General features: G+C 42.8%; 1 protein-coding gene across 4 annotated transcripts in view; it reads right to left on the reverse strand.

Moving 5' to 3' along the window:
* Positions 1 to 16,341, reverse strand: part of Pls1 (plastin 1) — a 109,941-nt gene that overhangs the window by 30,444 nt on the left and 63,156 nt on the right. For 3 of the 4 annotated variants that reach the window (XM_039081542.2, XM_006243574.4, XM_063265574.1), the window contains exons 2-6: positions 14,928 to 15,032; positions 5,384 to 5,547; positions 3,907 to 4,036; positions 2,543 to 2,675; positions 1,087 to 1,168 (exon numbers count right to left, since the gene is read on the reverse strand). In XM_039081542.2, coding sequence (XP_038937470.1) covers positions 1,087 to 1,168; positions 2,543 to 2,675; positions 3,907 to 4,036; positions 5,384 to 5,547; positions 14,928 to 14,997 — 579 coding nt within the window. In that variant the 5' untranslated portion in view covers positions 14,998 to 15,032. Of the gene's footprint in view, positions 1 to 1,086; positions 1,169 to 2,542; positions 2,676 to 3,906; positions 4,037 to 5,383; positions 5,548 to 14,927; positions 15,033 to 16,341 lie in introns of those variants that run through there. The other variant, NM_001108178.2, reaches the window with a different exon arrangement.

Genomic DNA, 16,341 nt, shown 5'->3' on the forward strand with positions numbered 1-16,341 from the left:
TAAGAAAGTCCTGTGCTCAGCACCAGGCTTCCCATTTCTCAAGGGCAACAATAAATAGGAAGGAACACCTTTTCCCAGTTCAAAAACAGTCCTGCATCACTGTCCAAGGTCATAGTTTGCCTTAGGAGAAAGGCAATATAATTTTAGCAAAGTCAAGAATTGCACATTCCCTGATCTCACAGTGTGTGTGTGTGTGTGTGTGTGTGTGTGTGTGTGTGTGTGTGTGTGTGTGTACCAATCATTATAAAATTTCTGGGAAGAGTCAGGGAATAATTGACATAATGGTTTGCTCAGTTGTTTGGTTTTTACTCAGGGTCTCTCCGTATACCCCTGGTGGGCCTAAAACTCACAGAGATCCACTTGTCTCTGCCTCCTGAGTGTTGGGATCAAGAGTGTGCACCACCATGCTCAGCTCACATATGTTTTAAAATACTCAGCAAATATTAATTGTTATACATTTGCTTAGCAGATGTAAAAGGGGCAAGTGGAGACATAATTTCAGACTCTGGTTAGCCTTTAAGGAGAAATTAGCACAGAAAGAATAAATACTTTGTGATCTAGTGAAACATGACCTAACTGCACGGCGCTTGCTCTCTTTGACCTCCAACTCTTGGTTGGGCTAGCCTGCCACATGCCCTGTGTGAAAGGAAGAAAAGGAGGGCAAAGAAAAAGGAGGCAGAGAGCACAATGCAAAGGGGAGAAGAGGAGAATGGAAGGAAAAGGAAAGGAGAGGGAAGGAGGGACGGAAGGAAAGGAGGAAGAGAGGAAAACAGACACTGGCATCCAATGAGTGATCTCATCAATAAAATAACAGCGGTAATGTAAATTGGTACTATTAACTTCAATAAAGAAATATATCCAAAGTACTTAAAATCTTAATTTATAAAATGTAGCTTGGTGTCCATCTGAAACACTGAAATTGTCTTCATGTTTTTCTTTTCTTTTTTTTTTTCCTTTCTTTTTTTTCGGAGCTGAGGACTGAACCCAGGGCACGTTTTTCTTAAATAACAACTTATGTTTAAATCCCCAGCACCACTTGATAGTTGTGGCGAGGTCACATGGTCCCTGCCAGAGGCAGGTACTCACCGACACGGTGAACGGAGTGAGCTTCTTCTTATTGATGGCTCTTTCGTCAATCGTGTCTGGTTCAGATAAGTTGATCATTTTGCTGAAGAGGAAATAAGAACCAATTAGCCGAACATTTCTAGAAATGTTTTAATTCACCATGGCAAGCAATCAGATTGGTTACTTTTGAAACAATAGCTTTTCTGTATTACTGAGCTGCTAATCACGTCAGGAGCTCATTAGAAAACCTAAGACAGCTGTCTGTCCGAGCACATCACTGTCCTCTACAGTGGTCCATCGCTGCCTCTGGGCCTTCACTGTTTCCTCAGATGGCCATTAACATCAGCTACCTGAGACTAATTCTGAAACAGCCAACTTCCAAGGAAGTCAGCACACTACGAATTGTGTTGTCTCAGAAGGTGAAGGAACAAACCCCTTGGTTGAAGACTTCAGTAATTTAGACATTTTAGCTGGACCGTGGTGACACACCCCTTTAATCCCAGCACTAGGGAGGCAGAGGCAGGTAGATCACTGAGTTCGAAGCTAGCCTGATTTATGTATCAAATTCCAGGACAGCCAGGGCTACACAGAGAAACTCTGTCTTGAAAAATCATAAGGAGGGAAAAATTAGACATTTAAAAAAATATGGATTTTATCTCTACGTTTCAGAATATATTTTATTTTTGGAAATTAAAATAAGAAAGTAGTTTTGGCTCATAGTCATAAATTCTCTAAAAGTTGGGGGAAGAGATATAAATTACAAATGGAGACCAAAGTATATTTTACAGATACTGATTTCCTACACTTATGAGTAGGTTCAGGGATTTTGTTCCCTGAAGACGACAACATGCCAGGTACCGAGTCACAGGTGCTTGGGTATTTGTGACATACATTTTTCTACTTTGTAATTGTACTATATTTTTTTAATTAAAAAAAAAAGGCGCATTGTATAAAGATTTGTGCTGGGACTTGGTGCTAGAGAGATGGCTCAGTAGTTAAGAGTATTTCCTGGTCTTGAAGAGGACCAGAGTTCAATTCCCAGAACCCACAAGGTGGCTGGCAGGCATCTGAAAGTGCAGTTTAGGGATTTGATACCTTCTTCTGACCTCCACAGGCCGTACACATATATGCAAGCAAAACACACACACAAAGGAAAACGAAAAAGTTGAATTTAAAGTGTTTTTTTTTTTAAAGACATATGCTGTGACCATACACCTGTGGTAAACGTGACAAAGATGAGATGCGCTCTATTAGAAAGTTTACCGTGTAGTACGAAACAGACAGAAAAGAGCCGAAGCCGAAATGAAATTCTGCTTCCTTTGGGTCTAATGATGGCGTGTCTTCCTTCTATGCCCATCTCCCCGCCATGCTCCCACCCCAGTCAGCGCTCTCTTAAAGAGAATCCTCTGGACTGCAGTGCCCAGGGAAAGCCCCTCGCTGGGGCTGGAAGAGCGCACGGCTCCGGTGTTCAGCTCACCAAAGAAGGATGCCATCTGCGAGCGATCTGAAAAGGCTACCGTCGTTGGGGTTCATGGGCAGGAGGTGGCTACAGTCTGCATCATTCTCCAGAGCTTTGTTTATCCAGTTAACAAAAGCTACTTTTTCTTCCTCTGAAAACAGAGAAGTCTCAGTAGGCAAGCTCATTGACACCATTGATCACACTAACGAGAACATCCTCGTGCGTTTCTATGACGGGATAGTGAGCAACACTGTTGAACACTACCGAGACTCGATCAGGGACGTCAGGGACGGAGAAAGGAGATTCACTCCGTGGTAGATGGGAAGGAAGGTGCATATCTTACGTTAGTATAAAATGCGTTTGGTTTGACGTAAAAATGTTTTCAAGGGTAAACTACTGCTAAAACCGCCTGAGTTACAAACGCATCACACAAGAGGCCAATTATACACACCTACGTATAGATGGTTTAAATCAGAGGAAAAGGTAAGAAAGAAATCAATGGAAATAAACTCTACCACCTAAGAAGGTTAAAACTGCTGTGATCTGGGACTTATAAAAGAAGTATTGAGTTAGGGCTGGGAAGAAGGTGGCCAGCTGGAGTGCGAGAGGTCCAAATACATTATACATGTGAATAAAACAATCACAATGGAACCCAGTATTGAGGCTAGTTAATACATGCAAAGAATAATAAACACACATGTGCGTGTGCATGAGTTGATGTGTTTCCAGAGGAGGCTCTTGCTTAACGTGCACAAGCCTTTCAAGAGAGTTAATGCTACTTTGGGTTTCAAACTGAGCAAATGACCCAGGGGTCCAATCAGGTGACATATCTTTTATGCACCTGGTGACCTGAACGAAAACTGAATCGAGTATCCCCACTCTTGGAAAATGGAAGGGAAGAAAATCCTTACAGTAAGCGAGCATCTCCCCATTCTCAAATCAGTTCTACAAGTACAAGCATGTCGCCAGGATGAGAAAGTCACTCAAAAAGTGCTGACTAAGGCTGGGGTACAGCTAGGGTACAGCACTCCCCCAAGTGTGCCTGAGGCCCTGGATTTAATCCTCAGAGATCACGCCCCAAAATCCTTTACAAATTCTCCAGACATCATAATGGAGCCCACCCAGAGTGGAAACACAAACAGTGTCTTGGCTTTGGTTTTGACATACGGTGGGGACGTGAGCATTCGCCAACAGCCTGGCATTTTTCATGTTGGCATCGCTGAACTCAAGATATATTTTAAATCACAGTATAACGAAGTCTGCAGCTTGGCTCTCCCTCCACTGTATAGAAAATAATGGTGTGAATCACAATGGCAGCTTGAACCGGATGGCATTTACTAAACGCATTGATGACTGACAGGCCAGACTCGGAGAGTGGATACCTGAATAAGAATGCTGGGTGCCCTCGCTGGAGATGGATGACGTCCCCCCAATAGCAGTGATCCCTTCCCTTTTGTTAATTATTTTCCGGAATGTCTTGCTGATGTCTTTGCTTTTTAACTCTTGCATCAGCTGCAATGGAACAGAAGTTAAAACTGAGACATCCTAGTGACACGAAGGATAGCCGATGTTTGCATTTATCTGAAGTAACACAGACGCGAGCATGAATCGGGTGCTCTGATCCTCAGCACTTGTACAAACAGACAACGCTGCCACCTTACCGATCACACAAAATAAACTAGTGTTTGCAACCTGACAACTAAAAGACATTCTGGCTGAGCTGAAGCCAAACACACAGGAAATATTATTATATAGCCAAAGTCTTAAACACTATAGCCCATGAAATCACTGCATAATAATGATATCAAAATACGCCAGTGAAGGCCAACTGCTGCCCCAACATCCCCAGGATAAATGGATACTCAAGTAAATAAGTCAACATTTGTAGGAAAATCTATAGACGTAACCAAAACTCCCTCTCCTAGCCCTTCCCGGAGCTCCACAGAGAGCAGCAAGGCTAATCCAATAATAATCTGTACATATATGAGCAGAGAGGATTCTTTTATGATGTAAGCAGATCGCCTCTTTCTACTTCAGTGAGCTCCTGGTGGTCAGGATAAAAGAAAAAAACCCTACAGGGCCCCACAACACCTGATTCCTGCTTGCTTCTCCAGCTAGATGTCTCAGCCCTCAGCTGAACCCATACTAATCCTCTTTCTGATTGCTTGAGAGACCTAGCATCTCCCGCGCTACAGGGTCTCGGGGCACGCTGCCACTTCTAACTGCTTCCCACACTATTTGCCCGACCCCTCTTCCTCTTTAACTTCTTTCTCCAGAGGTCTTTCCCTTCACACCTTCACAGATGGAGGTGACTTCCCTGCGTCCCTGGGTCCGCCGTTCCCACTTCAAGCTCAGCTCCAACCATCCTAAACACTCATGGGGACTGGGCAGTTCTACCACAGTAGTCACCGTAGCTGGTGTTTCTATCCACTTGTGTGATTCTGCCTGGCCTGCCACGTGGAACTGGCCACAAAGGCAAGGACCCAGTCTCTCTCTGCTCATCACATGACTCCCAGTGCCCAGAGCTCAAGTATTTACTTAATAGATAAAGAATACAAAACTAGAAGGTTTACATCTTATTCATTATACTAATGATCAATCATACTCAACTTAAGTACAGTTATCCTAGGGCCTGAATGATTATGATGTGAGCTTGACTTCCAGTCCATAGTCTCCTTTGTTGTATGATCTGTGGAAATTACTTCCACAATAGTATCAACCTAGTCACCATCATTTTGAAAGCGGTGTTTTTGTCTGGCCTCGGCAACCAGGTCATATCAAACCTAACGAAGGCATTACTGAAATCCTACTTGCAACAAAACGATTGATAACCAGGAAAGTGTTCGATTGATTACTCACCGACACAAACTCCTCAAAACTGATTTTCCCATCTTTGTTGTTGTCAGCAACTACTAAAATTTTCTCCACAATCTCTCGCACCTTGTACCCAGGGAGAGGAAGACTCGCTTCCTTAAACAGGTCCTGAAGTTCATAGTCACTCACATATCCACTGTTGTCAATATCTGTAAAGATACAAGGCGCGCTGTCAAATGACGGAAAGGCAGAACTCTAAAAGCTTGTTTCATGAGTGGGAGGAGCCTTTACTCAGGCAGTTCTCAACCTGTGGGTACCAACCCCTTCGGGGTTCAAATAACCCTTTCATAGGGGATACCCGAGACCATCAGAAAACACAGGTATTTACATTATGGTTCATAACAGTAGCCAAGTTACAGTTATGAAGTAGAAACAAAATAATTTCCTGGTTGGGGGTCACAACACTATGAGGAAGTGTACTGAAGGGTCCCGGCATTAGGGTGGTGGAGAAACAGTGCTTAATTCTTACATCTGAACAATAAAGGATGTGTGGGCATTAGTTACTTCTCTGTGGCTATGAGAAACACCATAACCAAGACAACTTACAGAACAAGGAGCATATCTGGACTGACAGTTCTGGAGGGTTAAGAGCCCATCCAGGAGCAAGAGACCAAAGAGCTCAGCTACTGAACCACAAGCAGGAAGCAGAGAGTGAACTAAAAACGACCTGACTCATTAACCTCTCAAAGTCCACCCTAACGAATTCGGTCATCTAGCAAGCTCACACCTCCTAAACCTTCCCAAAGAGTGTTACCAACTGGGTACCAAGTATTCAAGTGCCAGAGACCATGGGAACATCTCTTTAAAATAATCGTACTGTACAATACATGTAATCAAAACACTCATGCTTAAATAGAGTTCATTTCATAGACTTAGAGCTCACATATGTATTTTAAGTGTACCATATGGATAGAGCTCTGACAGAAATCTATGTTTCAGAGAAATAAGCCTGGGGGAGTGTCAGATATATAAAAGAAAAGTATCAGCAAAGGTCAAGAGGGAATAACCACCCAGACTTTATGCTGATAAAATTTATTATAAAACAAGGGCTAAAAAGATGGCTCAGTGGTTAAGCACACTTGTTGTTCTTGCAGAGGACTGGGGTTCAATTCCCAGCACACACATGATAGCTCACAATTATCTCTAATTCCAGTTCTAGGAGACTCTAATGCATGGCTGGTGTTCTTGAAAGTCACAAAAAGGCATCTGGTGATTATACATACGTGCAGGCAAAACATTCACATACATAAAATAAATTAAGCAAATCTAAAATAATTTTTAGCCTGGCCATGGTGCATGTCTTTAGTCCCAGAACTCTGGAGGCAGAGGAAGGAGGATCTCTGCGAGGTTAAGGCCATCCTGGTCTACAGATCAAGTTCTAGGACAGCCAGGGCTACACAGAGAAACCTTGTCTTGAAAACCCAAATACATAAAAATGGCCATTTTACCAAAAGCAATCTACAGATTCAATGCAATCCCCATCAAAATACCAATCCAATTCTTCAAAGAGTTAGACAGAACAATTTGCAAATTCATCTGGAATAACAAAAAACCCAGGATAGCTAAAGCTATCCTCAACAATGAAAGGACTTCAGGGGGAATCACTATCCCTGAACTCAAGCAGTATTACAGAGCAATAGTGATAAAAACTGCATGGTATTGGTATAGAGACAGACAGATAGACCAATGGAATAGAATTGAAGACCCAGAAATGAACCCACACACATATGGTCACTTGATTTTTGACAAAGGAGCCAAAACCATCCAATGGAAAAAAGATAGCATTTTCAACAAATGGTGCTGGTTCAACTGGAGGTCAACATGTAGAAGAATGCAGATCGATCCATGCTTATCACCCTGTACAAAGCTTAAGTCCAAGTGGATCAAGGACCTCCACATCAAACCAGACACACTCAAACTAATAGAAGAAAAACTAGGGAAGCATCTGGAACACATGGGCACTGGAAAAAATTTCCTGAACAAAACACCAATGGCTTATGCTCTAAGATCAAGAATTGACAAATGGGATCTCATAAAACTGCAAAGCTTCTGTAAGGCAAAGGACACTGTGGTTAGGACAAAACGGCAACCAACAGATTGGGAAAAGATCTTTACCAATCCTACAACAGATAGAGGCCTTATATCCAAAATATACAAAGAACTCAAGAAGTTAGACCACAGGGAAACAAATAACCCTATTAAAAAATGGGGCTCAGGGGCTGGAGAGATGGCTCAGCGGTTAAGAGCACCCGACTGCTCTTCCAGAGGTCATGAGTTCAATTCCCAGCAACCACATGGTGGCTCACAACCATCTGTAAAGAGATCCGATGCCCTCTTCTGGTGTATCTGAAGACAGCTACAGTGTACTTATATATAATAAATAAATAAATCTTTAAAAAAAAAAAATGGGGCTCAGAGCTAAACAAAGAATTCACAGCTGAGGAATGCCGAATGGCGGAGAAACACCTAAAGAAATGTTCAACATCTTTAGTCATAAGGGAAATGCAAATTAAAACAACCCTGAGATTTCACCTCACACCAGTGAGAATGGCTAAGATCAAAAACTCAGGGGACAACAGATGCTGGCGAGGATGTGGAGAAAGAGGAACACTCCTCCATTGTTGGTGGGATTGCAAACTGGTACAACCATTCTGGAAATCAGTCTGGAGGATCCTCAGAAAATTGGACATTGAACTGCCTGAGGATCCAGCTATACCTCTCTTGGGCATATACCCAAAAGATGCCCCAACATATAAAAAAGACACGTGCTCCACTATGTTCATTGCAGCCTTATTTATAATAGCCAGAAGCTGGAAAGAACCCAGATGCCCTTCAACAGAGGAATGGATACAGAAAATGTGGTACATCTACACAATGGAATATTACTCAGCTATCAAAAACGACTTTATGAAATTCGTAGGCAAATGGCTGGAACTGGAAAATATCATCCTGAGTGAGCTAACCCAAACACAGAAAGACATACATGGTATGCACTCACTGATAAGTGGCTATTAGCCCAAATGCTTGAATTACCCTAAATGCCTAGAACAAATGAAACTCAAGACAGATGATCAAAATGTGAATGGTTCACTCCTTCTTTAAAAGGGGAACAAGAATACCCTTGGCAGGGAAGAGAGAGGCAAAGATTAAAACAGAGACTGAAGGAACACCCATTCAGAGTCTGCCCCACATGTGGCCCATGCATATACAGCCATCCAATTAGACAAGATGGATGAAGCAAAGAAGTGCAGACCGACAGGAGCCGGATGTAGATCGCTCCTGAGAGACACAGCCAGAATACAGCAAATACAGAGGCGAATACCAGCAGCAAACCACTGAACTAAGAATAGGACCCCCGTTGAAGGAATCAGAGAAAGAACTGGAAGAGCTTGAAGGGGCTCGAGACCCCATATGTACAACAATGCCAAGCAACCAGAGCTTCCAGGGACTAAGCCACTAACTAAAGACTATACATGGACTGACCCTGGACTCTGACCTCATAGGTAGCAATGAATATCCTAGTAAGAGCACCAGTGGAAGGGGAAGCCCTGGGTCCTGCTAAGACTGAACCCCCAGTGAACTAGACTGTTGGGGGGAGGGGGACAATGGGGGAAGGGTGGGGAGGGGAACACCGATAAGAAAGGGGAGGGGGGAGGGGGATGTTTGCCCGGAAACTGGGAAAGGGAATAACACTCGAAATGTATATAAGAAATACTCAAGTTAATAATAAAAAAAAAAAAAAAAAGAAAGCACTTGGTGATTGAGGAAATCCCTAGATCCAGCCTCACCCAGCTCAGAGCTCCTGTGGGACATCCCATTGAATATGAAGAATAAATTGGCTGTTATTTAAAAAAAAAATAAATTTTATCCTTATAGGAAAAAAAAAAAAGAAAACCCAAATACACACACACACACACACACACACACACACACACACACACACACACACATCTTATATGTATTTCTCATACTGTTGTATATGTTTAATCATGTTTGATAACATTTTGGGATTAGGTGTAAAAGAATTTCACCCCTATATTTGGACTTTTGGAAATACACTTGTAAATGTTTTCACATTATTACTAAGATGGCCTTGGGCAGATGGCAGGGTTCCCTAGAGACTGGAGCAATTCTGGACTCAGAACAAAGGCAACACAAAACAATTCTGCTTAGCTGGCAACAGATCAAGTTGCCATCTTGAGTGTTGTGGTGACAGCATGGGGTCAGCTCCTAAGAATCCTGTGAGGGCTGATGTACACAGAGAACCTCATATGTGAAGCGCCATCCTCATGTCACCCTGACTAGATTTAGGATCGGGAACGCAGTGCCTCGCAGTGTTCCCTCAAAGGTTAACTGAGAAGGGAAGACCCCAGAAGCGGAGGTCCCAGCTGAATGGGAAAAGAATGCAAGCTGACCTCCAGCGCGTGCACATATCCGTTTACATTCCCCATTTCTTGTTTGATTTCCACTTCTTACACGTCTCTCCTCTGTAGCATTCTCTCCCCTCCCGTCTTGTTTTGTTTGTCTTCTGTTTTCCCCTTTCCCTTAACTCATTAATTTACTATTTTCACATTTAAGTAATGTATTAACTTCATTCAACGCTCTGCATTAGTTTTGCCATTTTCTATCTTGATTCTTACTGAGGCACTGGTGAGCTCGAACCGCATTTCTGCCCCTTATATTGATTGGTATAGCTTTTGTTGTTAGAGCACTTTGTTTTCTCTGGCTGATAATGGAATATCATCATGAACCCTCAGGAGTAGGGAGCTCAGTAAAAATATCCCCAAATAAAAAGGAGAAGAGATATTCAACCCAACAGATATGTCATAGCAACAAAGAAACAACAACAAAACAAGGTGAGGTAACATGGTGTCTCTAAAAGATCCTAACTCCCCAACTACCGAATTCAAAGATGCTGAAGTGGAGGTCATTGATGCTGAATGAAGATCTTCTAAGTTTACTAGTGAAGAGGATGGTCAGTGACCCCAAATAGGATTACAAACCAAGCAGGTGAAGGAAGAGAGGGAGGGAGGGAGGGAGAGAGAGGGAAAGACAGAAGGAAGGAAGGAGAGAAAAGGAAGGAGAAAGAAAGAAAGGAAAAAAGAAAAGAGGGAAGGAAATCAATTGAGAACACAAAGAAAAAACCCCAGCAACACTGAGGGCCAAGTCAGTAAGGCAGGAGTAAAGCACCAATATGTATAAAAAAGCAACAAGAAAAGGAAGTCAGTAAAATATTAAAGGATGGGAGGGCACTAAATGAACAGAAATTCTGGAAATTGAAAACTTTATGAACCAAAAAGAATACAGTGGAAAGCACCCATTGTCAACAGACTCAACCACTCAGAAGAAAGAACGCCAGGAATAGACAATGACGTCAATAAAGTACAACAGTCAAACATTAACAAATGCGAAGAGGGAGAGAGGATGATCATATGTTGAAGAACTCTGAGATAAGATCAAGAGAGTAAACTTAATAATCAACAGAGTGGAAGCTCAGATAAAAATTAAAGAATCTATCAACAAAATTGTAACTAGCAATTCCCACGTCTATAGAAAGAAATGGACCTCCAATCACAAGAGATATTGAGAACCCCCAAAGAAGCATGACGATAGAAAAATGTCTCCTTAATATATTTCAGCCAAGATGTTAAAAATAAAATATTAAAATCTGTAAGGAAAAATAGCAACTCACCTATATAAAAAAAATACATCAGAATAACGAGATACTTTACTGTACCCCTAAAAGCCTGGAAGAATAAACTGTCATATTTCAATTCTGTAAAGCGAATCACTGCTGACTAAGCATGCTATCTCCAGCACAATTATTATCAAAAAAAACGACGCAGAAATAGGGACCTTTCAAGACAAGCGCGAACTAAGACAGCCATTGACCATCAAGACAGCAGTGCGGAAATACTTAAAGGGATACTGTGCGGAGAGAGAAAAGAGGAGCCAGGCCGTAATACACGCCTTTAATCCCGGGACTCAGAGGCAGGTAGATCCAAGTTTACAGCCAGACAGAGAGAGACAGAGAGACAGAAACAGAGAGAGAGACAGAGCCAGAGAGAGAGAGAGACAAAGAGACAGAGACAGAGAGAGAACAAGAGAGAAAGAGAATACAACTGGCAAACTATCAGACTTAAATAACCTTAAAAGGAAATGGTTTCAAACCCCAAAATATAAAGCAGTCTAGTTGACCAGGATTTTTTTTAAAAGAAAAATCCAATCATTTGCTAGTTCCAAAAATCATAGCTCACTGGCAAAACACATCCATAGACTGACAAAAAAAAATGGACGTCAACCCATTGAACACATAAGAAATCAAATAAAAGTTGGCAGCTACTTCAATATCTGGAAGATTTCAAACAAAAACAGTCAGAAAAGATAAAAAAAATGTAGCTACAAATTAATAAAGAAAACCATCAAAATGATAAAATAATTATATAGAGACAGGTAAGAGACAGACAGACAGACACCCCGAGACCAAATACATAAACCTACCAAGGTAGCAAAGACCTCTGTAATGAAAACTTTGAAATAATCAAGAATGAGTCTGAAAACCTGAGATGGCAAAAGACCTCTCCTGCTTATGGGTGGCAGAATTAATACAAAGCTACTGAATTGCTAAGAAACAGTCTACATATTCAACATGACCTCTATCAAAATCCCAAGGACATTCTTCACAGACCCACAAAAGACCAACCTTAAAATTCATATGGAAACACAAAACACTCCATATCCAAATCAATCCTAAACAGGAGGAGCAGTGCTGGAGGCCTTGCAGAACCTTCCCTCAAACTACACTATGGAGCCATAGTAACCAAAAGGGGTACTGGTACAAAAGCCAGAAGACAGACGAATGAAATGGAATACAGGTCCCAGAAGTAAACTCAGACACTGACAGCTGCCCAGACGTTGAGCCCAGGCTGAAATCGCTAACAGAGACACAGGTAAAACACCTTGAGTCTGGCAAAGGGCTTGAATAAACATTTCTCTAGAGAAAGCATAGCAGTCACCGTGAGAAAGCTGTTCAACCTCTGTACTCGTATGGGAAATACAACACTACTGCTACCTGTAACCTGTAAGAACATGATGCTAGAAATGGCTTCTACATTGGCTACAGTGGCTGTTACAGAACAGACTGCAGCAGCAGAGCACACGGTGGGGAAGGTGAGGAGAAATGAGAACAACGGAACCATGTTAGTGGGGATAGAAAGCAGCACCTCCACATTGAAAAGGTGTCAGCCGTACACCACAAATCAAATGTGGATGCAACGGGACCCCGTAAGTCCACATCTGCAGTACATCTGGGACTCCGGCAGTATTTGTGCACCTCTGTTCACAACAACGTGATTCGAAGCAACTAGGAACCTGGAAGGATACTGATGAAAGCACAGGCCAGCAAAACGCTGTTGTTGCGCACACAATAGAATACTATGCAGGCTTTAAAAGGGAAGGCGGTTGTCACCTATGCTACATGCTAAAGGCATCCTTCCATGCTAAGTGACAAGGTAGTCACAAAACCACAGTTACTGAATGACGGTATTTGTGCAAGGTCCCTACCAGAGAAAGATTCAGGCAGAAGGGGCAATGGTGGCTGCTGAGAGCAGCTGTGTAAACAGATGTGGAGTTGTAGTGTGGCAAGACGAAAGAGACTTGTGGGAAAGGATGGTGGTCCTGAGTAACATGAACAGACTTAATTCCACTCAACTGGACACTCAAAACGAGCGAAATGCTCTGGTGTGTTTTAACCTGGATTTAAAAAGTAAATGGCAGATTAACTGCCCACTTTCCCCAGTGACCTCAAAATACCTCCTCCAGTAAGGCTGCATGGGTGTGTTCTGCCCCTGGAAGAGTTATTTGTGCTTCCTGAGCTCAAGAATCCTCGTTTCTCTTGTAAAAAGTCAGCAAGTTCACGTTCTGTCACTGTTAGTGGCTCCCTCACAGAGCAAGCGATCTTGCTGTCAAAATTATTCCGTCAGTGGGCTGTCTGTTCAAAATACCATTAATTAAATATAGCAAGATTATGTTTCCGTGAGTCAGAAAGATCAAAGTTGGCACGCTCCACAAAGAAAATGGATTACTAACTCATTTTCCTGAGACCCAGGGGGGTCGCTTTCATTCCAGGGCGCCTGTACAGTGACTACAGCACCGAGCTGGCAGAACCACTCATTACCTAGTTCTGAGTGCCTAAAATAAGAGGGAACAGTTCAATAACCGCCCGATTCTTGGCTTAGAAAACATGCCAAGCACTGCAGACAGTCCTCTGAAACATTTACTGCTGATGGCTTTCTGCAAATCATGCCATACTCACGTGATGTTACAGTGACAAATGGGAACACTTCCACTCCCCTCTCCAGGCAGAAGAGGAAGGCCAGAGAGCTTTCTAAGTGCTTATTTACACACTGATGATTCCTGGACCACTTTTAAAAAACAAGACAAGCTATATTTTAAAAAACAATCACCACCACCACCACCACCACCACCACCACCATCACACTCTAAGGTTAGCCCTACAGGAGTTTTAGTCATTGCTCAGGAGGCTGGTGAGATGCCCAGGAGTGAGACCAGCCATGGTCATACCCTCCCTGCTCCACCATCTCTTGCTTTCCCAGCAGCACTTTATTACCCAAGAATTCTGCCGAGGAAAGGGAAAGAAAGATGGTGAGCTCCAGGCTTAGTGTCTGTTCGCTGAGCTCAGCTTTCAGAGTTCGCTTTCTACTGGCATACATTTACAAACGAAAGCAGAGGGAGGGAGGGAGGGAGGGAGGGAGGGAGGGAGGGAGGGAGGGAGGGAGGGAGGGAGGGGATGTTCATATTTTCCTTGTTTACCTAAGTTTTTAAATAGGAAAGTGTGAAACCTGTTTTAGAAGAGGAAGGTACAAAGTTGTGAGGCTGCTAATGTCAAATTGAAACATGGGATGATTTCAGAACATGAAGGGGATAAAGGGAGAAACAATCTTTGAAAACAATGGTAGGATTTTTTAAAAAAAAAATATGGGGGTTGGGGATTTGGCTCAGTGGTAGAGCGCTTGCCTAGCAAGCTCAAGGTCCTGGGTTTGGTCCCCAGCTCCGAAAAAAAGAAAAAAAAATATGTATAGGAGGGAAAAGGAGACATATACCTTTAAAAACAAAACTATATTTTTAAATGTTCTGTACTGAGTCAGAAAAGTACTTCTGTTGGTGACTAAGGCATGAGATAAGAGTTCAGTTGGTACACAAGGAAGCGCTCCTGTATTTTCTTTTCTGTAATGGGCATACCATTCAAAGTGCACTCAGTCACACCGTCACTCATTAACCTGGATTAGCCTCTGTGCGTAATGACCAAGAACTAAAGTCCGATTCACCTAGAAACACAAGCTCGCCTTGTCTTTAGCTTATCTTTCAGAAAGAATTCAGTGAAGCCTAGGCAGAAACAGAAAGGGAATGCCCTGAGGAGAGCTGAGAGGCAGCAGGAGGTGAGGACGCTGCCCCATGCCTGAAGTGTGGCAGCAAAGAGAACCAGGCACCAAGGCTCCCTCAGCCTTACCTATTTTATTAAACGCTTCCTGTAGCTCTTCAAGCTCCTCCCGAGAAATGGTGGTGGTACTGTTTTCCATCGTTAGACTGGAAAGGCTGCTTCAGGTCTTTATATCTAGAGAGAACATATTACGAAAAGAGTATTAGCTCCCACGTCGAGGTATTGGTAATGCATGTAAGGCACACAGGAAGTCTCTGCAAGAAGTCGCCCAGAAGGTCCTGCTGACAAGGAGCAAACAGTAGGTCACCTGGTGACACATCCAGATCAAGTCAGGAAACAATAACAGACTCAGCATGGGGCGGGGTGGGGGCAGAGGCTTGGTTTCCACACCCTGTGCTTCTATAAGACACGAGCTTCTCAACAGAATGCATGCATTTCATCTATATTTGAGCTGACTCAGTTTAGGGGAGGCAAAGCATTTGGATGTACAAAGGACAAAGAAAGTAAACTTAATGGCGTGCACAATAGCCACAAAAGGGGTTAGCATCTGCTCATGCAGAGATGAATTTATGGCTGAAATGTTCACCTTCGAAATCATCCAACCATAGCCCCATTCTTCCCTCTTCCCTGTGAAAGGTCACTCCAGACTAGTAGAGCCCTTCTCAGAACAGGGAAGGCACACTAAAATGGGGGCGGGGGAGGGGGCATTAAAAACTTAGGCTATAAAAAAAAAAAAAAAGAAAGAAAGAAAGAAAAAGGGGTTGGGGATTTAGTTCAGCGGTAGAGCGCTTGCCTAGCGAGCGCAAGGCCCTGGGTTCGGTCCCCAGCCCCGGAAAAAAAAAAAAAAAAAAAAAAACTTAGGCTATAAGAAAGTAAGAAGTGGGTGGAACAGTTACAAGCAAGGGCAGAAGTGTAGGCTCGATTCTCAGCCCCCACATCAAGTGGCTCACATCTGCCTGTAACTTCAGTTCCAGGGGATCTAACGCCCCCTTCTGGCCACTGCAAGTACTGCACACATACGGTTCACATACAAACGAGCAGGGGCGCACATAGAAATAAAAATGAAAAAATGTTGTGGCCTGTATAAAATACACACAGAAATTTTAAATCACTCTCATCTTACACTCCAGAAATACTACCTAACATCCTTCTATTTTCTCAGATCCACTTTCTAAACAGAGGTACCTCTGGGGGAGGGTGGTTTAAATGTGCTCATATTTAGTACTAATGCATTATTAGCATGCTTTCGTGTTATTTATCAATAAAACATTTAATGGCCACATATCTCATAATTTACCTGGTGAATTCTTCACTGCACAGTATTTACGTGGTTTCCAATTCTTACAGACAATGCCTTACTACGTAGTCCAGGTTAGCCTGGAAGTCAAGATAATCCTGCTTCCTCCTCCTAACTGTTCAGATTATGGGCATACACTACCACACCCAGCTCAACTCCTCTTCTTAGACGACTTAGTGACTTTTT

The sequence above is a fragment of the Rattus norvegicus genome, chromosome 8 (assembly GCF_036323735.1).
Source record: "Rattus norvegicus strain BN/NHsdMcwi chromosome 8, GRCr8, whole genome shotgun sequence".
Classification (NCBI taxonomy): Eukaryota; Metazoa; Chordata; class Mammalia; order Rodentia; family Muridae; genus Rattus; species Rattus norvegicus.